Source organism: Panthera onca, chromosome D2 (genome assembly GCF_046562875.1).
Source record: "Panthera onca isolate mPanOnc1 chromosome D2, mPanOnc1 haplotype 2, whole genome shotgun sequence".
Lineage (NCBI taxonomy): Eukaryota > Metazoa > Chordata > Mammalia > Carnivora > Felidae > Panthera > Panthera onca.
The window spans coordinates 81,475,940-81,502,815 of NC_138349.1; the positions used below are offsets into that span (position 1 = coordinate 81,475,940).

The 26,876-nt window shown below is 45.2% G+C and overlaps 4 protein-coding genes across 22 annotated transcripts in view; 2 read left to right on the forward strand and 2 right to left on the reverse strand.

Annotated features, from left to right (window-relative positions):
• The window catches only part of PTEN (phosphatase and tensin homolog), a 92,312-nt gene extending 86,590 nt beyond the window's left edge, over nt 1-5,722 (reverse strand). Inside the window, exon 1 of the mRNA XM_060642997.3 lies at nt 4,917-5,722. Within this exon, the coding sequence (XP_060498980.1) occupies nt 4,917-4,995 (79 nt within the window). The 5' untranslated portion in view covers nt 4,996-5,722. The remainder of the gene's footprint in view (nt 1-4,916) is intronic.
• Nucleotides 5,723-6,975: 1,253 nt separating this feature from the next.
• KLLN (killin, p53 regulated DNA replication inhibitor) lies at nt 6,976-8,127 on the forward strand. The gene is given in 3 exon segments (XM_060641112.3): nt 6,976-7,032; nt 7,075-7,307; nt 7,309-8,127. Coding segments are annotated over 3 exon segments (459 nt in total). The 3' UTR covers nt 7,478-8,127.
• A 716-nt stretch (nt 8,128-8,843) lies between these two features.
• LOC132685549 (uncharacterized) overlaps nt 8,844-26,876 on the reverse strand; it is a 34,280-nt gene continuing 16,247 nt past the window's right edge. For 9 of the 19 annotated variants that reach the window (XR_014135399.1, XR_014135404.1, XR_014135403.1 and 6 more), the window contains 2 exons: nt 17,418-21,588; nt 8,844-13,617 (listed from right to left, as the gene is read on the reverse strand). Coding sequence is in view for 2 of the 19 variants with exons in the window: in XM_078434136.2 (XP_078290262.1) it covers nt 20,196-20,212; nt 21,438-21,588 (168 nt within the window). In the remaining 17 variants the exon portion in view is untranslated. The other 10 variants (XR_014135392.1, XR_013550420.2, XR_014135397.1 and 7 more) reach the window with 10 other exon arrangements.
• The window catches only part of ATAD1 (ATPase family AAA domain containing 1), a 74,144-nt gene continuing 69,865 nt past the window's right edge, over nt 22,598-26,876 (forward strand). Inside the window, exon 1 of the mRNA XM_078434131.2 lies at nt 22,598-22,721. Within this exon, the coding sequence (XP_078290257.1) occupies nt 22,699-22,721 (23 nt within the window). The 5' untranslated portion in view covers nt 22,598-22,698. The remainder of the gene's footprint in view (nt 22,722-26,876) is intronic.

Consider the following 26,876-nt stretch of genomic DNA (forward strand, 5'->3'; position numbering starts at 1 on the left):
CTAAAATGCAGGTGTAAGTACTCTTCCACTGTATCCACCTCTCAGGACCGTCCAGGCTACCACGTAAATGCCTAACACCCTGAAGAGGTCCACCTGCCTCCTAATGCAAACTGCTGCAAATGAAGAGAATACTCCTGAGCTATACTGAGCTACAACTTCCCACCTAAAATTACTTCACCTCTGAACAATGTGTGTTCTTCTTATATTAATAGGTTTCCGATAGACTTTACTCCAGTGCAAATGACTTTAAAAGAACCCCACTGCTAATACCTTTTCTGTAACCAATGAAAAACATTTAAAAAACTAGGGAACAGGTGAAGAGTCAAATCCACTATACTAACTTCACCTTTCCTCACAAATGACAAGCGTTTTACATTACTAGCTGCGTGTATCCAATACTTAGAAAGACGATCATTATTGACAGACCAAAACACTTTTGAATCACCTAGCAAAGAACGCATGTGGCAGTACGTGGCCTTTAGGAGACAATTAAGGATACCAATTTGCTCAGAGAATCTTACCAACTTAAGGTCATGCAGTTGAACCTCAACATTACTGACAGTTCTGACAGCAACGACATTAATTTCAAAGCCACCAGACCGAAAGCAACTGTAAAACAGAACTGAATATTTACTGAAATCATTACTGACCCCTCTCAGAAGATGACACAAATGTCTCAAGTCACCACCCTTACAACAATCCTAACACCTTTTCTGAAAGAATTCAGGTCACAAAAGAATTCTCCAAAACTGACTTGACTTAAAGTTTATCTAACAAGAAAGGAGAAAGGAAAGAAAAGGCAAGTAAAGAGTAAGGGTTCTATGGAATAGAAATAAATCTTCAGAACTAATGGTTTCTACAGGAAAAAAAAATACGATATCAAATAAATCTTTTATACCACCATTAATAACATATCCTCTGGAAGCTACATCCTTGTATCACCACCAAGTGACAAACTATCACATGCACGCACACTTCTAAATTTCTCTTTAAAAACTCCATTTCACGTACAATATTAATATAAAAACATTTCCTACACATCTGTCCTACTAAAAGGCTGAGGTCAAATTTTTAAAATAAAAGGTTCACTGAGAGTGAATTAATGGTGAAACTTTGTGCACTGATTTTCCCATAATAAATACTCCTCCATTAAAAGTCACTGAAGGAATTACTTCAGTGACTTAAAAATCATTAAAATACTGAGCCATCACCAAATGAACACATAGCAAGAGGGGCAAATCTCAAAATGAGAACACGTGAAAATAAGAATTGAAGACTTCACTTCTAAAAAGTACAGAAGTCTGTAACATTAAGAGGTTTGTGGATTTTATGTGGTTATTAGGAAAAAGCAGATACACCGTTCCACACAAAAGCGAAAATATTGACAGATACGTTTCTGACGTTGTTAAAATAAAATTCTAAAAGGTAAGGAATACCAATGCATCTTTTCTACACTTCCTAAAATATATTTGAAAGTAAGGAGGTTATATACAACTCACCACATTTTTGTTCACCATGATGTTTATTCATCTAATATTCATTTAGTATATTATAAGCAATGTAAATCTGCACTGAGGTCTGTACTACCGTGCAAACTTTTACAATGGACAGCGATAAAATTCCTTTTTCCTTATGTTAAATCATATAAACTTCAAGTTACTCTTCTTTCAGATCCCCTTTATTCCTGAATAGTTTTCATGAAAATGAAGTCTGCACATTGTCATACCGCACTTAGGTGGCCCCAATTAGGTGGTCATGTTGTTCAGAAAATACAACTTAGCAGATATAAAACAGTGTAAAGTAAAAATCGTGAATAGAATCTTTCAAAAAAAAAAAAACCTAAACACACACACACACACACACACACACACACACAAACCTGACAATACAATACGGTCATTTCAGTAAGCACTAATCCTAGAATACAGCTAACTTCAATAGTCACTGTACCCTCTGCAAGTTAAAAAAAAAAAAATATTCCCTATGGTTAATATTTGAAAAGACCCAAACTCATCGAACAAGAAAAATACATACAACCAAAGCCTAAAGTTTCCATGAAATCGAAAGACACGAAATTTTTTACAGTCTCATGTTCAGCACTACTTTCCAGACTAACTGTAAGATACCAACAAATTATTTTTAGAATAACTCAATTTTGCAAATAATATTTTAAAACTGAACAATGGTTCTCGTTGCTCCTCTGAGAAATCATCTTACAGATAGAAATACTCCAATCGCTACTTTCATAAAGCAATTTACCTTCTCACAGGCTAGCTGCTGAAACAGACACCACAACCTGCCAGAGAGAGTCTTCAATGGCCATTTTAATTCCCCGTCCCCCCCCCCCCCCAAATAAACACAGACCACTAAAGTGAAACCAAGCAAAGCAAAGTGCTTTGGTGCATCAAAATTTTTGGAAGTGCGACTATCAAAAAAGCGAGCCCTTCACTGATCTTTTTCCTAAGTGATTTTTTTTTCCGTATCAATATTTGGCTCAATAAAACCACAACTCTAGAAATTAAGTGTTATTAGTCATTTGATGCAATATTTGATACTGCTTTCTATGCATCCCAAAACGAAAAGCACAGTTTTAGAGAAAGTTCTAAGTCACGTAAGTGTCACGTACAGAGGCAAACATCTGAAGTCAGAGAACTGGCCAATCATCTCACTACTCACATGTAAGAACCTGGCAGAGTAATTTTAATCTTCAAACTCTGACAATCTGAAAGCAAATGGGTAAAGTAAAAATAGTATAAACGTACTCTAAATCATAAAAGCAATCTACCAAACAGCATTCTAGACATTTTCTTACATGAGGACTTTTCCTAAAAAGTTAAATAAGCATTTAATTAATTTGTTCCTATACATCCAGATGACTGTCAATTCCTGCCAACAGTAGACTGCTTTTGAAATAAATTACAAATCAGAGAAGGGTTTCCATAACTAATTATCTTCTAGGCGAGCGGGTCAAGTTCAGCCTTCCTAGTTTTGCAATTAATGCAGGCTCCAAAACTTCTAAATATTCCCTTAAAATATTATTTTTTAACTTAACAGAAAACTTACGTTTTGTGTGCTACAAAGCTCCTTCTTCAGTAACTTTTCTCTTCATCTCAAAACAAACACTCGGGCAAAATTAGCTGTGCACGCTTATGTGCACAGCTACATAATCCAAAGGAATAAAACCTCTTCAGATAGAAAGCACGTTCTCGTCTTCAAAAGACACATCTTCCCCACGATTTTTAGCAGGACGTACAGACACTCCAGCACCACTCTACCTTTAAGCAAAAGGTTTACTGGTATTTGCCCAGAAATGATTTTTTTTTTTTTTTAATCAAGAATGCTCTGTTAGAGCTCATGCAATTACATAACCTTCACTAAGTAATGCCCACACTTATAACTCACATCACCAAAATTCTGGTCTTAAGGGAGGCCTTCACCAGATGCTTCAGTCACCTCGGGCCAGTAACTGAATTGTTTTTCGTGCCTCTCACCTACCAGGAACTCGCAATGTCTGCGATCCTTTCCATTCTGAAAAAAAAAAAAAAAAAAGAAAAGAAAAGAAAAGAAAAAAAAAAGGAGGGTTCCATCCCCACCCCTGATCAAAACCAGCTTATTACACCTGAAACTGCCAAGATTAATGCCTTTCGATAACCACTATCTTTTGAGGTACAAAGGCCTAGACAACCAAAACGATACTCTGTTAAAATTCTCGGGTTTCTGTCTTGAATACTCAACAACCTGAGTCAGTAAATTTAATACAGCGTGTGAGAAACCGCTAACAGACCTACACAGTCTGAAGCCGGAGTGAGCCACCCTAGCCAGCATTTCTGGTGATTAGCTGGTAAGTTACACTTGACAGGTTACACAAGTCAGAGTCACATTCACGGACACCCAGACGTGTCAGAGGACCCGACCCTGAAATTCTGGCCTCACAGGAACCCCTCAATTCCAAGCAAGAGCTGAAGTTGAACCCCTGCAACAGCCCAGACGCTGCACATCATCATCCGGGATCAAAAAGCACTCCCTCTCCATTCTGTTTCGTGCGACAAGACCGCTGGATATAAAGTGCTACTGAACTGCAAATTTCGTGCCCCATCCTACACGACCCCACCAGCGGAGGCAAAAAAAAAAAAAAAAAAAAAAAAAAAAGGCAAATTTAACAAAGATCCAGCAAGAACGCCTTAAGGAGGCAGATTACGTATGCCACGACTGATGGGAAGCTACAAAACTTCGAAATGCCGTTTCAAAGTTGTGATTGACTTAGTTTAAATATACAAGCCCACTTTGGTCCTCAAATGAACACCATATATGCCGAAAAGGATTCTGCTTCCAAAGTTATGCAAATCAGTTCACAACTCACATCAAAAAAAAAAAAAAAAAAAGAAAAGAAAAAGAAAAAAAAAAAGTCTATCAATGCAACCCGAGAAACTAAAAACAATCACTGCAAGATTCTGATGCAATATGCATACGTGAAACACTAATTTTCATTTTAATCTAATCTATACCCTTGATCTAGGGCCTAAAGCCAAGATTTAATCGAAATATGCTCAACCTCAAAGCGCCTACTTTTCTGTTCATTTAGCAGACCGGATTACCGAGCTCACTAATCCACTAACCGTGCACTGGATTCCGTATTAACGGACAATAGCCCTTAAGAGGAGACCCCGTGGACAGACCGAGAAAACCAATCTGGTGCCCTGACACTTGCAACCAGGCAGAGAGTTCCACGGCGCCGAACACACCCTGGGCTGAATGCATTCAAAGCAGGCACCAGACACACGCACGATCGAGAAACGCGAGCCGGGGTAGCGGCCACGGGCCCCCAAACCACGGGAATTTTTCGCCTCCGTCTGCTCCCACGTTCTAAGAGACAGTGACAGAAAGGCAGAGAGGGGGGCAGCCGCAGAAATGGATACAGGTCAAGTCTAAGTCGAATCCATCCTCCTGATATCTCCTTTTGTTTCTGCTAACGATCTCTTTGATGATGGCTGTCATGTCTGGGAGCCTGTGGCTGAAGAAAAAGGAGGAGAGAGACGGCAGAAGCGGCTGGTGGCGGGGCTTCTTCTGCAGGATGGAAATGGCTCTGGACTTGGCGGTGGCGGATGCCCCTCGCTCTGCCGCCGCCTGGCTCTGGACCGCAGCCGGGTAATGGCTGCTGCGGCGGCTGCTGGATGGTTGCAGCGACGGGGCCTGCTTCTCCTCAGCAGCCAGAGGCCTGGCCGCGGCGGCCGCGGGACGGGGAGACGACGGGTGATCCTCGGGACGGCTGCCTCCGCCGGCGGCCTCCGGAGCCCGGGCCGGGGGGGGTGCGGCGGCGGCGGAGGGGAGGTTTAGAGCCGGCCCGGGTCCCTGGACGTGCCGCCGCCGCCGCCGCCGTGTTGGAGGCAGTAGGAGGGGAGAGACCAACTCTCCGGCGGCCCCAGCCCTGGAAATGGTGACAGGCGACTCCGGCCCCCTCCCCGGGGCTGCAGCCGCCGCGGCCGCCGCCGCCGCCGCCGCTTCTCCCCCCCGCTCCAGGAGCGGGAGGTGCCGCCGCCGCCGCCGCCGCCGCCGCCGCGCCTCAGCCGGCTCCCGCCCGGGCCCGCGGCTTCCACCGTCCCTTGCACGAGAAGCCGAGCGAGAGGCTGCACGGTTAGAAGAGAGGACGAGGAGGAGGCGAGAGACGCCGCCGCTGCCGCCGCCGCCGGCCGGCCGGCTCCCCGAGGGCGCTGCCCCCGCGGCTGCTCACGGGCGCTGAGAGGGGCTCTGGGCCGCGGCCGCCGCCGTCTCTCATCTCCCTCGCCTGAGCGCGGCCTCGCCTCACAGCGGCTCAACTCTCAAACTTCCATCATGGCTGCAGCTTCCGAGAGGAGAGAGCGGAGCGCAGCCGCGGCTCGGCGCCCCGGCGCGTATCCTGCCGCAGTGCACAAAGAGTCCCGCCACATCACCGCCCGCCGGCCCGCCCGCCCCCTCCGCCGCCGCGCCGGGAGCCCGGCGCCTGGGAGCCCGAGGGGAGGCGGGAGGCGGGCGCGACCGCGCCGGGGGAGGGAGGGACGCGGCGGGGCAGGGGCGGCAGCTCCGGGGGCGAGCGTCGGGCCCCCGGCCTGCGGGCGCCACTGAGCATGCCCAGTGCGAGCGCCCAGGGCTCGCTCGGGCTTGTGCGAGACGCCCGTCAGGAGCTGCACTTGCCGCGGCTGCTTCTGCAGCAGCGCGGGGCTGGGGGGGGGGGGGGGGAGAGGGAGCGGGCGGTGGATGTAGAGGAGGGGGGAGATGAGCCGAGCCTCGGCCTGAGCCCACAAACCCGGCGGGGACAGGGACGGCCGTAGGTGGAAGCCCCGGGGTGCGTGGAGGGGTGTCACTGACTGGGGCCTGAGGTTACCTGCGCACAGGTGGGGAGGACCAGGTGACCCGCGCTGGTGGGGGTACAGGGAAACGAAGGCACGGCCCCTGCCGCGAGGGCACCCCTCCCCCCTGCCACCGCCCCCAGACCTCCCCGGCTCGGCCTTGCAGCCTCATCCTCCTTTTGCACCGCTGCCGGATCACGGTCGCTCGGGGCGACCCGCCTGCAGCAGCCTTTGCCGAGAAACCCTCCCTCCTTGTCCGCCCCCCACCCGTGTTCTCCAGGTGTCAGTCTCAGCACAAAGAACAACCCCCTATTGTGTCTCCGTGTGTATCACCTCATCCGGCTCCCTCTCACCGCCCCACCTCCCGCTTCCCCGGCAGCTCGGCTCCTTCGCCCTAAAAACGAGAGCTGGCAATCGAGCGCGCGGTGTGGGAGCACATCGCTCCCGAATTTCTAGGTCCCCAAGGACCACTGCCCGCGTGGACCAAAAGAGGACCCGGGAGGAGGGGACCCAACCCGCAGCCCCCCGCATTGCCCCCTGGAGGGCTGAGCATCCCTCCCCTCGGGGCTCCAGCTAGGTTCTCCACGACGGGCTCGGGGCTCGGGGACTGCCTCGCCCCGCCCCTTTCGGGCCGCTGTGAAAACCCGGCCGGATGGATCGCCGAGGGCCGGCTTCCGCGCTCGCCCCAGCCGGGCTGCGCAGCCTGGCGGCCGGGGCTGCCCGGGCCCGAGTGTGAAATACGGGACGGTAGGAAGCGGCAGCCCCTGCGAGTGGGCGGGGCCGAGGAGACCTAGGAGGGTTCAAAAGGAGGTGGAGGGATACGCGGGCCGCAGTCGGAACTACTTTCAGGAGGAGGTCACGTGTGTTCCTAGTTGGGGAACTTTCCAAATTCCCACTCCCCTATGATGGCTTGGGAGGCAAGTGCTTCGCCTCCTTCGCGCGGGGTGCTCCTGGCTGGTCCCGGTAGCGGGACCCCGAGCCTCCGGGTCGCCGCGGAAGAGCAGGCTCAGACGGGCCTCCGGCCCAAGCACGGTCGGTGCTGGCGCCTGGGAAGCTGGTTACACAAGCACCCACATTCAAGCACGTGCCCCCGCCTCCCCGCACCGCTGGCCGCGGTCGCCGACTCTCGCAGACCACCGAGGGAGAGCTCCTGAGCCGGTCCCACCCTTCGCGTGCTACCTGCCGAGCAAGCTAAAGGGCCAAGACCCGAGATCGGAGCTCCGGGTCGGCCAACACTGCGCGTTCCCAACCGTGGGAGAACGGGCTGGGCCCCTGGGGTCTGGCATCTCCCTCGCTAGCGCCCTGCCCCTTAGGGCGAACCCTTCCGCGCTGTGCTCACAGGGCAAAAGGGTATCTGCTGCAGCAGCCCGCTGCTTGAATTCACCAGTGTTGCAACAAACTTCCAGTCACTACCCCAGAGCTGGTGAGCGCGCCCCACCTACTGTAGACTCAGCCGAGTGACTTATCTGGTCCGAGAACCTAGTCGATGGCCGTCAGCCCAGAACAAACCTGTCAAGTCTGCCTACTGCCCCGATTGGTTGACCTGTCCCCGTGAGAGAGCTGGTTCAGAAATTCTGAGAACTGGAGCGCATTGCCCTGACACTGATCAGCTGCAAAGTGAGTTGTCCGGTTTCTGCTTGAAGAGAATGAGCACCCCATCAACACGAATCTAGGAATTTCTTCCTTTTCCTTCCCCTGGGAAGTAGAACTCAAGCAGACAGTTGAGTCCAAAGTATCGGAGTTGAAACCTAGGCTGAGGTGCTGGATCGTTTTTCTTTTCTTTTCTTTTCTTTTTTTTTTTTTTTCTTTCTTTTTAAAAATCTGGGAGAATGAAACCAATTTGCATGTGTATTGCAGTAATTGTGAGTAGGTGCTTAGGAAGGTCTAAAAGGATTTATTCGGTGTCGGAGAAAGAAGATTGCACATCACGGTTGCAGGCAGCCCCTTTAAGACTAGAAACCCCAAGAGAGCTTGCTTAGAAGCCACAGGCCATTACCTAATTCCAGGACTACTAATTAAACCAGGGATATTTACAGTGTTCTTACAGATCTCTGAGGCTCCATAACACTTTGCATTTATATACAACATCCTTTTAAGATAGCTCTGCAGGAGTTAGCAACCTGCTGAAGCTTCAGTGTGGATATTCATTGGAGGCTGTTTTCATGCATGGCCCTGGTCAGCTTGCAGGAGGTGGAGGCCACAAGTGGAAAAGGAAAGGGGGTGGGGTGGTAATCTGGAAAGAGTAGGAGAAAGGCCTCCGTTTGGTTTCCAAAAATGAAAATCCTGTCCACACCACCTAGGTTGAGCCAGAGATTTATTTTACAAATAACCAATGATAAGGAGTCCCTGATTTCTAGGTGTTTCACAAGATTGCAGGGTAAGAAACTGAGCTGTGTGTGCCCCCATTGAGTAGCAAATACCAGTTGGTGCGGAAAGGGAAAATGAGGAGGACGGTAAATGAAGGGAGATAGATTGGGAAGGGGTAAAATGCCCCACCTTTCTTTCTCTGGTTGCTGGTCTTGTCTCCAGAGTCCTTGCTGTTAGCGTGCCCTACTTTGCCCCTCCCCTGGAGCCTACCCTGTGTAAGGATTAGTCGCACAGCCTCTGCGAAGTTCTGAAATCCACTTCCTGGGAAGGAAATGGGTTCATTCCTGCCCCTTAGGCCTGAGGAGAGAGGATGCTTTTCCATTCCCATGGCACAGAGTTATTCCAGAGCAGAGAGAGTGTGCACCACCAGCACCAAAGTGTTGGAATGTAAGACTGGCCCACGGCACTCCCACTAGCAGAGGGAAGAAAATGGGACCTGAGTTTGCTGCCTCTCTGCACATGCAGTCCCTCTACTTCTCTCTAGTGGTGAATGAAAGGATCACCGCTGTTGGCTGACATCTGGCCAGCCTGACGGCAATATCAGGTAGTTACTAGGAGTCACTGCATAAAAACCTCCACCCCTTCCCAGTGTTCATTAAATAGGCTCCTGAAGGAAATTTTGTTTTCGATTTTTATTTTCCTTCACGTCTTCCTTCTACCCAAGAGATCTCCTTACCCAAGTGGTAGAGCTGAAACCTCTAAATAGCTGACCCTGTCTAATATACAGAAGGCTTAAAATTTATATGTTGTTTTTCAACTTCAGTTGCAAAGAGCTGCTTGGCTGTACAGATGTTACAATACATTGGTTTCCAGGCACTTCAGTTCTTTACCTGTCTGGATTCAGAATGCCTTAGGGAGAAACAGAAGCTTGTAACAAAGGGAGAATTATATAAAGCTTCAGGGAGACTGACTATGTAGACTAATTAGTAAACACGATAAACCAGCTTTAATTATAGTTTCTAACAGCTGATTCCAAAACTATATTGTTACTACACCCAAAGAATGTCCAAAGAAAATAGCTTTCTTATTTTCTTTGATAAATGAAATGACCAGCAACTTGATGTGGCTGATATAAATAGTTGATATGCTCTTTGTAGATTCCACTGCTAAAATGTCTTTTGTTGAACACTGATCGCTATAATGCCTTTAACATCTCCCACACAGTGACCTTTCAAATAGAGATCTAAATCAATGGCTTTAATTTTTTAAGCAATCTTTTCTATTTTTATTTGTTTTACCACGGTTTTCTGAATAGTACAGAATAGAAAATATAATAATTATAGGTTTGAATTTAAACCACCCTATTTTTGCAAGGGTCCAAGCCTTCTCCCCTTATTTCATTTATCCTAATTACAAATATTGCTGTTCTTTTAAATAAAGGCATTTTACCCAAGACAGTTCTCCAGAAGGCACTACAAGTAACCGTATCCTAAAAAAGAATTTTCCATTCTTGTCCATAGGCTCTCCTGGAGCTCTTGCACATGGGTCTCCTTTCACATCGCAGTAGAGAGGTGTGCTAGATGAAATTCTCACTCTCAGAGAAATGAGGGTGGGGCTGAGAATTCCTGAGAGAACCACAGAGCAGAAACAGGCACTCACTGTGTCCAAGTGGCATTCAGAAATTGTGACTCGGACCAGAGAGTGATGGGAAAGAAAAGCCCTAACATGATCAATCCGTTTTGACTGTTTTACTCTCCAACCTGGCACTGGCTATTGGATATTCTGCCTTTAGTACTAACTCTAGCTGGAGTCCTATGGAACACATATTCTGCTTTTCAGCTCTGCCAATAATAGAAAAAGGTAATAATTTGTATGTACCGGCAGGTATCGGGGCATTTGCCAGGTGCTTTCCAGAGGGACCTTCTTTCATCTAGGCACAGGAGGGACATGGAGAAGGACTCAGGGGTGCCCCGTGCCTCACTCCTACCAGTCCTTCCCTTAAGAGCATCCTTGTGGCTTCTGAGGCATCACATTTTTTGAAAAACTAAGAGCACCTTTTTGAAAGATAAAATAAGTGGAGGCCTCCGAGTGGTTCAGTCTGTTAAGCATCTGGCTTCAGCCTGGGTCTTGATCTCACGGTTCGTGAGTTCGAGCCCTGCATTGGGCTCTATGCTGGCATCTCAGAGGCTGGAGCCTGCTTCGGGTTCTGTGTCTCCCTCTCTCTCTGCCCCTCCCCTGTTTGTCTCTCTCTGTCTCTCAAAAATAAATAAATGTTAAATTTTTCTGAAAGATAAAATGAGACAAACTCTGTTTAAAGTATCTTTTTTTGTCTTTTTCATGGTATGGCATCTTTTATCTCCATTCACCCATTTAATTATCCAGTCAACCAATATTTGGGAGTCTGTTATGTGCTAGTTCTGTGCTAAGCTCTGTGGACAGAGCAATGACTGTGGGTGGCATATGAGCTCCAGCTTTTATGGAATTTAGTCTCCTTGAAAACCTGGCTTCTTTATCTGACACTGTTACAACCTCTTCACAGCCTGTGGAGTGAAGTCAAAGCAGTAGAAAAAAACCTGATATTTGATAACGGCTTTATTTACCTATTGCCACGTTGCAAACCACCGTGAGCTTCGTGGCTTCAAAGAACCACCACCCCTTACTTTCTCACAATTCTACAATTTGGAAAGGCGCAGCTGGGCCGTTCCTCTGCCTTCCCATGCAGACAGTGCGGGGGAGGGGGCAGACGTGGGGGCCTTTAGCTGTGCATCTGGCTGGGGCTGGAATGGCCAAGACAGCTTCACCACCCCAGCTCCTTTATGCTTCGTTACAGGTTGGGTCCCAAAAGAGAAAGCAGAAGCTACGAGGCCTCCGAAAGCGGGGGTTCGGAAGTCCCGGAACATCACTTTCATGGCTCGCGGCCAGGGCAGGCCACAGGGCCAGCCCAGATGCCAGGGGACAGCAAAGAGACCACCTGGAATAGGAGGAATTATGGGCGGTCATATTGGGACACACTCCCAACATAACAGTTCACACCCGCACACACCCCCACACGCTGACCTGCAAAATCCGCCCCGTCCCTCCCCGGAAATTGTCATTCTGCGTAGCGCCGGCTCTGAGGACACGCGCTAGGCCCAGGTGTGGATGAGGCATTTTGGATGCTGCTCCGCTTCTCTGGAGACCTGTGAGCTAAAAGGACCAGTTCCATTCACAGCGGACAGTGCTGAGATGGGGTAGGGTAACCATGACACGAACTCGTGTCCGAGGCTGGCAACAGGGCAGGCACGAAGCAACCGCCATCCATAGCAGTCCCCAAAGCCAGCCTAGCACTGGCAGCCTCACTCTGGGGACCCACACCTCCAGCAGGGTCTGGTTCTTCTCCCCGGGAGCTTCCGGACCACCGTTCTGGGCTCCCTGCGCTCAGGGGCAGGCTGTGACCTCTGAGGCTTCCTTTTCCATAAGACACGGCCTGTCCTTTACAGTGGGATGGCTTCTCTCAGCCTGTGTCCTATCCATAGAAACTTGGGGAGCCTAGTGGCTTTTTTTTACATTTAAACTGTCTCTTCTTTAGTTTAGGCCGGTGGTGGTTTTATCAATATAATTGTCATTAAAATGTTGTGGGTTTTCTAGGACTCTTATTGGAGTTTACTCCTTGCCCACAACAACTGTGCCCACAAAGCCACATCTATAATTCTTCCAAAAACAAACTTCTGCCTGCTTTGGGCCTTGTCAAGGAAGCTGCTGTTGGACTCCTCTGAAGATTCTTCTTAGAAGCCCTTCTGACTAGCTGAGAGGGTCTATGAGACAACATCTTAAAATGTTGACAGGCCTTAACATAAGAGTCTTGATTGGATCATTACCTGGAGGCCACATTTAACAGGCCCCCTGAGGCCATTTCTTACTTTGAGGCTATTGCTGACTCAAGAGAATCTCCTAGGCCCCGTGTATTTCCTCTACATTCTGCTTGAAAACTGAATAGTTCCTTTTTTAACATATCTCTCTCTTGTAACACCATCACACATCACTAAAAGCCAAATGATACTTTGAACACTCAGCATGAAAATCCCTGTTGCCAGATTTACAAGTTCATTAGGTACATTTTTCATCTTCTGTTTTACTGCACACAAGGACTACCAAATATTTTGCCACCATATAGCACCGTTTCTCCAGCCTCTAATACAATTTACTCGCCACTCTCAGAGCCTCCACTAAGATCCTCCTTCCCAGACTAAGGAGATGATATCAACTAAATGCAAATGCAGGATCCTAGGTTGGATTCTGAAATGGAAAAAGAACATCACCAGAAAAGCTGGTGAAGTTCACTTAAGGTCTGTAGTTTATGTTAATTTCCTGCTTTGGGTAATTTATTATTATTAGGGCAGCTGGGTGAACTCTGGTACACGAACTCTATCGTTTCTGCAACTTTTCTGTAAGTCTAAAATTGTTTCAAAATAAAAATGTTAAAGACGAAGTTAATTAAAAAAAAAAAAAAAGAGAGAGACAGAGAGAGAGTTCCTTCATCCTTCATCACCTCCGCAATCTCTACCCAATGCCTTGTCCCAAAGCTGATGCCTCGTGTTTTCGATTTTTTGTTTTTAGATTTTTGTTTAGATTTTTGTTGTGCCAGCACCCAACTTTCAGACATCAATTTCTGTTATTTATTGTGCATAACGCACTACCCCAAACTGTAGCAGCTTAAAAGAGCATCAACCATTTTCTTGCTCACCATTCTGCCATCTGGACAGAACATGACAGTGACAGCTTGTCTTTCCCTCATGGAGTGTCGGCTAGGGCAGCTTGACTTGGGCTAGAGGACCCAAGATGACTTGCGCCACATGGCTGGTGGTTCGGCAGGAGTGCTGCAATGGCGAGGGGCTGGACCGATCTCCCTCCTGAGGGTCTCATCCTCTAGAGGCATCTGTCAGGCCTTTCTCTTCCGCAAGGCGGTCAGCCTTCTTTACATGAGGATCGTCTTCCAAGAAAGCAAAACCTGAAATTGCCAGGCATACACCAGAACTGTAACAGCATCACCATTAGCCTGTAAGAGACTGTCACCATTACAGGAAGAAGAAGAGACTCTACCTCTGAGTTGTAAGCACGTACAGAAGTGGAGAAATCATTGGTGGTCACCTCCCACCATGACCCCAGCACACTCCCCGAGAAAGGACTCCTCCAAACACACGATCCTCCGTGCTCAATTCTTTCTAGAACCTCTACCTGTTAGGAATCGCTATCAGCTGACTATTTGATCAGCAATGGAGTGCTTTCTGTTTGTTATCGATCTTGCTCCTTAACCCTACAGTGTCTTCATTTGCTCTCTCATGTAGTTTACATGCGTAATTCTCCAGTAGGATTAATATGTGCCGCAAAAATATTCATCAATATTTAGTGATAAAACAGAAGTGATAATACATATACAGGTATTTGTGTACATCCATAGAAAATATCTGAAGGAATAAACAAGAGAGAAAATAATACGGGTTATCTCTAATGACAGGATGGGGAGGGAGGAGAATTCCTCTTTCCATTTCTTTCTGTATGGGTTGACGGTTCTTTACAATGATCATTTAGTGTTTTCATAAGGTAAAAAAGTGATCTCATCCAACAGAATGAAGTCTAACAATACAACAAATGCCTATTGTCAGAAGAATATCAAATAAACCAGGGAGACAGCTCAATTCTGATTTCCATTTTTAAATAAATAAGCACACTAAGAAAGTTCTAGAATTTATGCCTAAACGCCTATTTGGTATCTGCTGCACCACAGAAATACATGAGAATATCTGTCATGAGTGTTGTCTAGTGTGGTAGACGTGTTACATCTTACCCCAAATACCCTCTCTCCCTAGATCAACTGCCTCCACTGACTCTTTGTGCTACTTAACTTTTCCTGCTCAAAGAAAATATCAGAAACAATCATCTGGTATCACAGTACAACTATTATTTAAGGCAGTGGCAAACCGCTTTATAATCCCAGAGTATGAGAGCTGGAAGACGCCTCAAAGTCTCTTGGTCCACCAATCCCATTTTACAAGGGGTTTTTAGGCCCAGATTACATAGCTACTCAATGAGGGACGCGGGATGGCAGCCTGGGAAAATTCCTGCTACCCCATCCGTGATTAAGGATGGGAAGAGAACTTCACTCTTATAAACACCTAAAGAAGTTAATTAGAGAGAAATTTGGTTTAGAGATACTTTGAATAGTATTTTGAAGCCTTGGGCAGGGGTGAATGAAGAGAAGGGAAGGCTGCCTAAGGAGGGACGAGAAGTAGGGTGGAGGATAGGGGAAGACAGGGATGAGTGAACAATACGATTTCTGAGGCTCACTCGCTTGCCCTTAAGTGGGGCAATTAATCAGATCAGGAGATGAGGGCTTTAAAGATCAAACATGAAAACGTGAGTTGTTCCATGTTGCTAATTTGCTTCTCCTCCTCAGTGCTAAGATCACTGGGAGAGTACCTCCCAAGCGACGATGTAAAAGAGGCAGCCGTTACATATGGACTGAAAAAAAGGAAGGGGACCTTGCTCTAGAAAGGAAGGGAACGCCAAGCGGCCGGAATAGAGCGAACAGCGCCACCTGCTGAAGGGCCGGAGTCGGTGTAAATGGCGCACCGCGCAGTCGTGGGCGGGGTGGGGGGGTGGGGGTGGGGTGTCTTCCGCAGGGCCCAGAACCAGATGATGGATCTATTTGCCGTCTGAACAGGTCATTGTAGAGAGAAAGTTTAATTCTGGATCTCACCAGGCCACTTTGCGCCAGAGAAAGGTCAGCTGGTTCCTGGCAGGAAAGTAAGAGAGTACTGCGTCTCTGCTTGCCTCTCTTCCACGAATATTTATGCCTGTTAGTTCTGAACTTTCCCCCAAGACCGAAACCTCAAAATAATAAAATATACCCTGCTGAGACCACACAAAAGGGACATGAGAAGAAGGAGCAATACGAAGACGTTTATTCAACTAACACGTTCACGTGGTTATGAATTCCTAGTGACCCACTAAATACCCTTCCCCAGATAAGTGCCTTTTTTTCTTTTACACTTCCCATTTTTTCCTCTTTAAAAAAAATTTTTTTAAGTGATCTCTGCACCCAATACTGTAACCCACAACCAAGAGATCAAGAGTGGCACCCCTTCCTCTTGTACAAACACACGTACATGGAGAAGGCTGGGAAAGGTGCTGATCCTTTGTGGACAGCCTCAGTTTTCCCACACTACGATGCACTGAATGTCTGTGTCCTCCCCAAAACCTTGGGTTGAAACTAACCCAAGGTCATGGTATTAGCAGGTAGGCCTTTGGGAGGTGACTGGGTCCGAAGGAGGGGAGCCCTCACCAATGGGATCAGTGCCCTTAGGAAAGAGGCCTGCCAGAGCGCCCTCCCCTTCCGCCACCCAGGTGAGGTTCCCGGTGGAAGACAGCCCCCCATGAATCAGGAAGCACGCCCACACCAGACTGAACCTGACCCTGCAGGCAGCCTCATCGCGGACGTTCAGCTTCCCAATCTGTGAGAAGTAAACTTCCACTGCTGAGAAGCCACCCAGGACGCGGTATTCAGTTACCACAGCCCAAATGGACCAAGTCACCCTCTTCCTCCCATCCTTCCCCCCTCCTTGCCCTGCCCTCTTTCTTGCCATTCTCCTCCCTCGTATTCCCATTTTCCTTGTACATTTCAAGGTACCTGTACATTTCCACGTTCCCCTGATTAATACACTGGCACGGCCAGGAGACAGGTGGGAAGGTGACGTCTGCCGTGCTGCCAGGGCCCACACGGCTCCAAGGGCCGTACCTCCCACGGCACATGATACTTCTGCCTCATGCCTTTGGATTTTCAGCCACAGGAATACAGACAGTACCCTTAATTTCATCTTTTCCACCTAACCTAGCAGCCCAATGGCGGGGGGCACTAATTTCCCTGGTTCCACTTCGTGACAAAATATAGCAGTTCTAGATCCTATGCCTCACAGTCTTCTTGTTAACGCGTTTTAGGATTAAGAAGTTCGAAAGGTACTCTCATTGTGATTTAGATTTTTCTATCTTGTAGCAACTTCAGAAAGAATACCATAGAAACACCTAATGTTGTCAGACCTAACCTAGAAGGGAAATTTTATCTTTTCTAAAAACAACAGATAAACAGTTTTCTTTGGTAGATTTTTTGCTAATTAATTGTACTTAAATATGTTGCATTTTTTAGAAGATGTACAGGTTTTACATTTCAGGAAACTCTAGAGGAAAAGGGAGTTCATAAGAAAAAGGTCTAAGAAGAAAACAAACAAACAAACAGATCCTTATTTACTTAGCTCTGAGACTGAAGTCTTATGTGAAAGTTCTTTCCTGGATGTAGTACCTTTGCCCTGGGTGTCTCCCAGAGTGAGGTCCCGGGCCCCTGGCTGCTAGAGCTCATGGGACCACCCCCTTCCTAGGCCACCTGTTGAACTAAGTAGAAGAGAGGCCTTAATTAAGATGTACCTTATGACTAATGCGTTCTTGTGGGCTTGCTGTTAAACGTTTTATTCTTTTATTATTAGGTCTTTATAAAGATTTTTAAAATAACTTGTAACTGCAAAATAAGACTGTCTGCATTTCAAATCCTGTTTATTTTACAATGTGGAGGCATTTGTCCTATTAACTGGGCAGCCTTTCCTTATGATGTGAATCTGGCACATTAAATCTTCTGTTTTTAAAGTAGAATTCTCCTGCCTGAGGATGGCCATCATTCTATTTTCAAAATGTACTGTCCTTTTAATAATATCCAGAAATTAGCCAACCAGAAAATTTTGCCCTAAGAATAGGCTATGTTACCTTGGTGGCTTACTTGACTTGGGTTTGCTGTGAGATGCTAGGTCAAGCCATCCTGACCTCCAGTTCTCCCAAAATGCACAAAATATTTTTAACAACCTTCTCCACTAGACATCTGTTTATTTTGCAATGAACAATTAAAGGCATTTCTGCTTCAGGGCACAGAGCGCAAACCAAGTACAGTGCTGTTTTTGTCCCACCTCAGTTGATGTAGACTAAGGACGCCCTTTAAAAGAAAGAAAGTTATGAATAAAAATAGGGTGTCACAAAGCAAATCATAGAAACGGATGAAGAGTCTCATCGAATTCTGGTGCGTACCACTCGTCGGCCACCAGCTGTTTGAATCCAATGACCATGGGATTTTCCTAAAGTTAGAAAACTCCTTTGACTCACATATGGGGACCTTCAGAGGGGACTTCTCCTGAATCCTTGGGAGGCAGAGCCATGTCCTCAGCGACGTGGGTTCGATGAACCGGCCACACAGCTTAAGAGATAGCAATTCCGGTGCTGGGTATCAACCTTGGAGTAGGAGCTTCAAACTAGAGAACGGAGGCCCGCAGCCAGTTTTCAGCGGGTAATTCCAGACCTTTATCTTCCATGTACGCTCGGCCTACAGCTGAACTACCTGAGAACCAGTGTAGTTAGGTGGCCCCCGTGGTTCCTAGTCCCTACCTCCCCTTCATAGAGGCCCTTTCTCCACTTTAAAACAGAAAGGGATACCGGTCTCCATGTGAATGCTAAACGATATATTGCCCCAAAGGCAAAAACCTGAAAGGAGCTAGAGATAACCTGAAACAATGATATTAACGTTGAGAAGCTGAATGAGTTTACCGACTAACAAACAAACACTTTTGAATGTTAGCCTAACATTACCTGTTTCCTAGTGAACTGACAGAAGACCCGTGCAAAGTGTTCACTGATAAATCGTTAAAAATAAGACCACTAAGTGATGTGTGGCATATAATTTGGAAAGCTTTCAAATAAATGAGCAACGTCACCTACACAATTTATTCCAATGGCCATCTACTTATTTATGTGAACAATATTCCTCAGTGTTTACAATATGAAAAGCAAAACCTGGGGATAAACTGATGCTGACCCTGTCTCCTTCTAGAAATAAGTAAAATTCATTCATGATCTACAAATGAATTTCTTAGTGGGGGATGGGCCAGATGGGTGAGTGGCATTAAGGAGGGCACTTGTGATGAGCAGTGGGTGTCATATGTAAGTGATGAATCACTGGGCTCTACTCCTGAAACCAATATTGCACAATATTCTACTCCGGAAACCAATATAACTAACTAGAAGTTAAATAAACACTTGAAACTAACTAAATAAATAAATACATAAATAAACAAATGTAAATAAGAGCATTGCACAAATAGGCATATTTAGAATCTTCTCAGGAGATGAAATGGTAAACTTTGGCCTCAGAAAAATAAATACATCAATTAATTAATTAGTTAATTAATTAATCAGAAGAAGGAAAAAATCAATTTTTAAAGCTCTGTTAACTTATGTTTAATAATTATTAACCTTTAAAAGCACTTTATTGTAGGGAGGGGGACAAAACATAAAAGACTCTTAAATATGGAGAACAAACAGAGGGTTACTAGAGGGACTGTGGGAGGGAGGATGGGCTAAATGGGTAAGAGGCATTAAGGAATCTATAACTGAAATCATTGTTGCACTCTATGCTAACTAATTTGGATGTAAATTTAAAAAAATAAAATAAAATAAAATAAAAGCACTTCATTGGTCAAATATGAACTAAAAATAATGATGATTCAGAAAAAACCTTAACCATTAGAAGTATTATGGTCAAGGAAAGTTAATGTAATTTAATTTAAAATTTATATATACATTGTGTTGTAGGGAAATATGGTTAAGTGACCAATAAAAAACATTCACATATAATGTGTAATACATTCAGATAAAAATCTGTAGAATTTTAGCAGTAGAAAGAAAATTCAAGCGCAGAAAGAAAAAGAAGTGATGTAAAATTTCCCACTGTAAGAGACCTTGTTCATACTGTTAATATTTGATGGATAATAGTGAGTATCAAATCACTCAACTGGAGTATTTACACTCAACTGGGTACACTGAAGAATCCTACTTTTAAATGCTAATGTTTACATCACAAGGAAATTAATTCCTTCGCAACTACTGAAAGTTATGTCGTCTCCTTCTGTTTAGAAAAATCTATGTAAATATATGAATAGTTTCAAAATTAAATCCGATTTTCCAACTGACCACAATATAAAATTACTGACGACAAAAAACAGGAATAAGAGCAATAATGATATTATCTACCACCAGTTTTTATTACTAACATTTGTTGACAACATTCAGAAATGTCTAATGTTGAAGTCCCGGTAAAAAGTTTAATTCCAATTCTAAATGTATAAGGAGGCAAAGTTTTTCCAAGTTGCGGGGTAAGCTAGCAAGTTTAAAGACCCCCATCCTACAGGAACGTTCGTATAGGTCATACAAACACATACATAGGGATGTGCGCCCAAGTATCTGAAAGAGCAAAAAGTCAGAACCTAAACGTCCATCAATATGTTCAAGTAAAATGTGATATTTTCATGCAACAGGGTGTTACATACCAGGTTAGAAGGACTAGATTAATTTATCAACATGGGAATATCTCAAAATTTACCAGACTGTAGTTAAATGTCATCCTCAGACTTACAGTGGGTTCATCTTTCTCTCATTTCCTATCCTCCTCACAACAGAGAAACCAGTCCAGGAGGCAGGAGATCCACAGGCTGTGTGACATCATCCAAACCTTGACCCTGGAGCAGAGAACTTTGAATGGGTGTGTAACATGATCATATCGCAGTTACCATCCTGAAGGCTCCACAGTTGTCTGAGGCATTTTAATGACCACCCCCTGCAGGGAGTGGAGGAGGGGTATGAAAAGGGCCAAAGAACCAATCAGAAGGAAAAGAATTTCCCCATCGTCTTTCTGAAATCTCTACTTGCCTGGAAAGAAGTAAGCTATTTAGGGTGGATACAGGAAATAATGATCTTGCATATATCAAATGCTGAGAAAAGCAGAAAGTGACTCCTGGCAAGAAATTAATTTCTGTGATAATAAAATCACAGTTCACGAGTTGGCTTCTGTAAGAATGCAAAATCCATAATGCCCACCAACGACAGTTAAGTTCCTTGCCTATTTGCGTGAATGTCGTGCCTCTTTCTGCTTAGAAAAATCTACTTAATGCAACTACATGGATGGAACTGGAGGGTAATATGCTAAGCGAAATTAGTCAGAGAAAGACAAAAATCATATGACTTCACTGCTATGAGGACTTTAAGAGACAAAACAGATGAACATAAGGGAAGGGAAACAAAAGTAATATAAACACAGGGAGGGGGACAAAACAGAAGAGACTCATAAATATGGAGAACAAACTGAGGGTTACTGGAGGGGTTGTGGGACGGGGAAATGGGCTAAATGGGTAAGGGGCACTAAGGAATCTACTCCTGAAATCATTGTTACACGATATGCTAATTTGGATGTAAATTTTAAAAAATAAAAAATAAAATTTAAAATAAAATAAAAACTGATAAAAGAAAGAAAAATCTACTTAAATATTTGAATATTTTCAAAATTAAGTCCTGTTTTCCAACTGACCACAATATAAAATTAATGACAACAAAAAATGGAGATAAGAGCAATAATGATATGATCTACCACCACTTATCATTATTAACATTTGTTGGTAACATTTAGCAATCTATAAGGTCATTAAAGGACATCTATATGGTCTGATGAAGACTTCTGGCATCTTCACACTTTTTCTCTTAGGTCTCTGCATATGTGTTTTTATAGGGACAGCCTGGGGTGAGTACTATAATACAAATAATAATGAGTATTTACTGATTACATACTACTGTTAAGTGATCTACACAAATATATCTCCCGTATTTCTTACCACTTGACCCTACCTATCCTGCCTCTTTACCACAAGTACTGAAGTCACCCTTCTCTTATAACAGCTGAGGCCTTATTACCATTTCTACAGTCTTCCACCTTCAGGAATTTTCTCGCTAAGGTCCCCGGTATTCTGCAAGTCCTCTCCCAGCAGATCCATCCTATCATTTTACCAGACATGCCCACACAGGTCCAAACCTCCAGAGCGAAGCAGCCTTCATACAGGTACCCCTACCAAAGCAGAGAGAGGGGAGAAAACAATGTTATTGGATTGACTATATACATTAACCCTGATAATGTATATTGAAAGGAAGATGTAGGGCTGTGGTCCTGGACATAAAATTAAACTGGATTGCCACTGCCGGTAAATATTTCCAGCATTTTGCCGTGCTCAATTATTTCCTATCATTCCATAATTCTCTTCGGATCACAGACTGAAGAATTTCTTGAGTCAGATACTCTGGGTGTCAGTTTTCAGCAAACACTCTACCTGAGTCACCTTTTGCTTCCCTATACCCCATTCATCGCTGCCTTACCCTAAAAAGGGAGGTACTCAACTATGCATACTCAGACCATAAATTCCTTGCAAGGCTATTACTTGGCAAGTTACTCAATCTCTCTGTTTGCCAGTGTCATCCACCGTATAGTGGGGACAATAATAGTACTGATTCATACGGCTGTTATAAGGATTAAGGGAAGAGAAATGTATCTCTCCGAACAAGCCTGACACGTGGTAAACACTAAATGAGCATTCACTCTTAGCTGTTGTTATTACCGAGTGAGGAGATACAGCCTGTTCCTCTGTATTTTCCTTCTGCCATCTCAGACACCTTGCACGCTGTCCGCCATCTGGAAGCTTCCAGTAAATGCCGAATGAATGTCGAACAATTATCAACAAGTGCAAGATGGGAGATGATATGGGAATAAGGATTCCCCCAATCGTTCAGGATGTCCCAATAAATAGTACGTTTAAAAGGAATTTAGGTCTTTCATTCATAGATCTTCTGTCATACCAATGTTTCAGTTAACAGTTTAAAAAAGCAGCACTGGCCACTGAGTCACTCTAGAGTCTGGACTTGGTAATCAAATGGTCCAATCACACTGACCTGTCACATGCTTCTCTTAAGTCACATGTCCAACATTGTGACATAGCAAGAATGCTCACAAACTCCTTTTTCCACCCATTCAAAGTTCTCTGTGGCAGCAAGACTCAGGAGATGCCACCTCCCCCACGGACTAGATGGCTTCCTGGATAACGTCTCCTACAAACTAGAAGGATGCTAATCCCAGCCCAACTGGGCAAGCAACAAACCCCCCAGGGGCTTCCCGAGAACCTGCCCGATGCGATGCACAGCCCTCAGAAGGTACAGTAACATTCAGAGTCAAAACCTCATCCACACTCTCTAGTTTAAATCCTGACAACTCCTAACTACGTCGCGGTCGTCACTTCAGTGATGCTACTCCCACTCTGCACTGAACTTTCTTGAAGGCTAGAAAACGAACAAAAAAACCCCATCTTGTGTAAACCTCTGTACTTCTCACAATGCCCTGCACAGTTTTTTCCATACCAGACAGACACTCGGTTAAGTATGTATAAAGTCAACGACTGAAAGGCTACGCACTTTTACAAATATACACATAACCATACGAATATAACTTATCGGCTGGGTATAATATAACCATAACTTATCGGCTGGGTATAATATAACCCTTAGGTAATAATATTCATACATCACATTACGTTATCATGTCATGTTATGCAAACCTTTTCTGTCAATACTTTGGTGTGGGATATTATCTGGAAAGACCTTAATCACCATTTCTACCTTTTGTTTCCCAAAGGGAACATCAACAGAGGAAGTGTCAGTCTTAGTGAATATCCTGTGCCCCGAGGGTAGGGAGGTGGGGGGTAGGCCCACGAGACCGTTTTAATTACAAACCAAACACAGTAATATACCTTTTCTCAGCTGCGGCACAAATAACCAGAATTCCTGGAACGTGGACACCTACTTCTATCCAAGAGGCTAACTTTTCTCTTTCAAACAAGCTCTGGTGGGATTATTTTTCTCTAATGCTGCTCTTTTGATGTTGTCTAAGATGGAAGTGGCCAAGTCACAACTGGGGTTCAGTTTCGCAAATCCTACGTATTAACTCTGGAATAATGTAACGCTTTGACAAAACTCTAGTGTGGGAGGGGGAAACAAGTGTTCTTATCCTAGAATAAGTCATGGGCTTTTATTTTCAAGGGAGCCCCAGGCGAGTCAAGCCAGGCCTTCTGGCCAGCGGGGCCAGAGTCAAAGCTGGGCGCTGGCCCTGACCCGCAGGACGGTATGGACAGGTGGAGTAGGAGCGGGGGCGGGGCAAGCCCCCCAGGAAGAGACGCAAGCTGGATGAGGGAAAGGCTTTACCCTCAACGATCCTCAACGATCAGCAGCTCTTCAAAGCCAGCTCTACCGATTAGCACAAGTTCACGGAGGTAGAAGACTGCGGCAAAGGGAAAAGGAAAAGGGAACACCTGAGATGGCTTCTGTTAAGTGAGCAGAGAAGGGTCCCGTGGTTCCTTTCTGCTCCCCACTCAAGTACGGTTTATCCGGCACCTACTCTCGTGTCCTGTGTTTTACCGTGCTGTGTGGGGGAGAAGCGGGGACTGTGGCCTTCTAACCACATGCTCTTTGAAATAAGCTTCTACAAGGCATGAAATAAATAATAAAAAGAATTGGTCCATGCAGGACGTAGGTCACTTAGCCTTGAGATTATTTACAGTGAAATCTGAAGCAAACTTAGTCAAGGGGACTAGGACCCAAACAATCAAGCAGTAAATTAATTCAAAATGCTGACATACCAGAAAATATATTTGAGGTATTATAACTAAACAATAAAAAGCACTAAAGCTACCAGTCTAGTTTTGGGGAATCGTTTCCTCTGGAAATTCAGCTAAATATAAATTGTTAGCAAACCTTGGGGAAAACATGTTCGGTGGAACTATGCAGAACTACACGGAAAGGCTACGAGTTGGGGAGAGTGACACAATCAAGGTGGAGCGCCATGAATTTTTTTCATGAGTATTTTGGCAAATGTCTTCAATTAGCTTGGATGGCCACAACAAACTACCTTAGGCTGGATGGCTTACACAACAGAAATTTATTTTCTTATAGCTCTGAAGGCTGTGAAATCCAGTATCAAGGTGGTGGCCAACTGAATTCCTGGAGAGGGTGCCCGTCCTGGCCCGGAGATGGCCACCTTCTCTCTGTGACCTCACAGGGCACGGAGGGTGGGAGGGAGAGAGAGCATGACAACAAGTACACGCTGGTGGCCCTTTCTATAAGGACACTAATCCCATCAGAAGGGCTCAATCTCCATGGCCTCATCTAACCCCAATTACCTCCGAAAGGCCCTCTCTCCAACTACCATCATATTGGGGGTTAGGGCTTCAACATATGAATTCTAGAGAGACATGAACATTCAGTCCATGACAGCAAATAAAATATATCATTCCAGCTCTAAGTACAATGGAGTAAGTGCATTCTACCCTTTCTCACTGAATGCTGCTATAAAACCTGATGGAACACATAGAACAGCCATTTGAGGAGTCCATAAATAGAAGCAGGTGAACTGGGAAAGAAGACCAGAATTCGAAGCACCACTGAATCAGCAGTGAATGTTTTCTGTTTTGTTTTTCCCCTGCTAGAACCCCCTGGCCTAGATGTAAAGCAGCCTAAAACTCAGGATGGGCACCAGGGCCCTGAAGAAGCCCTTCAGTTCTGTTCTGGCTCAAGGACCAGGAAAGCATTTCCTAAGGCTCAGAGAGTCTCAGGGAAGCCTGCCATCTTTTGTTCTTTCCTCTGTTCTCTAGTGCCCCGGCCCCGGGAAATCCTGCCACCCCAGCAGTAGCAATGCCTCCAATGGCAGTGGGGGCCCACAGGCACCACCATCTCTGAGGGAGGGAAACCTTCTTCTACAGAGAAGCTGTGGTCCCAGGAGGAGGTACAAATCATAGTCGGTGCTTCCTCTCTGTCCCTCCATTGCTTGGCCCCAGACACGGGCCTATCCCAGGAAGTAGGCTGTGCAACAGCAAAGCTAAAGCACTAGCTTTCTGGATATAGGACTCAAAGAGGAAGTCCAGGGAGCCGGCAAGTACCAGAGATTATGGAGAAGGAGAAACTCAGGAAAGTTAACAGGTAAAGCTGATTAGAGACTCTTAGGCTCCCCCTCAGGCTACACAAGGATAGAACAGACCTAGACAGCACAGCGAAGACTCTGGGACTGAACTGAAGGACAGACCACCACACGTGTCCCAGATTGTGGCACACACGGAAGACAGATCCAAATAGCACTGCAAATGCTTTGAAAACAGAATTGACATGGAAACTACAAAATAGTGGTTAGAATTTGTAGCCTGAACCCAACCACCTCTATTGCCTGCTAGAACAAAAATATTAATATCCTGCACAGGATTTAAACAAAACCTAGAGACTTATGATATTCTAATGTTTTTTTCAATTTTTTTTAATGTTTATTTATTTTTGAGAGAGAGAGAGAGAGAGAGAGAAAGAGAGACAGACAGAGTGTGAGCAGGGTAGGGACAGGGGGAGAAGGAGACACAGAATCCAAAGTAGGCTCCAGGCTCCCAGCTGTCAGCAGAGAGCCCAACACAGGGATCGAAGCCATGAACTGTGAGATCATGACCTGAGCCAAAGTCAGATGCTTAACCAACTGAGCCATCCAGGCACCCCCAAGAGTCTTATAATATTCTTGGGGCGCCTGGGTGGTTCAGTCAGTTAAGTGTCCGGCTTCAGCTCAGGTCATGATCTCGCAGTTCATGGGTTTAAGCCCCATGTCAGGCCCTGTGCTGACAGCTCAGCGCCTGGATCCTGCTTCAGATTCTGTGTCTCCCTCTCTGTGTCCATTCCCTGCTCATGCTCTGTCTCTCTCTCAAAAAAAAAAAAAAAAAAAAAAAAAAAAATTAAAAGAAAAATTTTTAAATAAAAAAAAATCTTCTAAATGTCTGCAATACAATTCAAAATTATTCAGCATACACAGAACCAGGAAAATCTCAACTCACATGTGAAAAGACAGTAACAGGGGACAATGCGGACATGATGTAGATGTTGGGATTAGATAACCAAGGCTGTAAAGCAGTTATTATAAAAGTGTACCAAGGAGTAAGGGGAGGGGCACTAGGTGGTTCAGTTGGTTGATTCTCTGACTCTTTATTTCAGCTCAGGTCATGATCTCACAGTTTGTGAGATTGAGCCCCAGATAGCACACAACCTACTTGGGATTCTCTTACCCTCTCTCTCTGCTCCCCCCCCCCAAAAAAATAAATAAATAAACATTTTTAAAAAAGGAGAGGAAATACCCTTGAATACAAACACTGAAGATATAAACAACAGAACTGAATTTTATAACTGAAAAATACAATAACCAAAATAAACTCCGTAGATGGACTCAATCACAGAACAGAGATGACACAGGAAAGCATCAGAGAATTTGAAGATAACTCAACAGAAATTATTCAA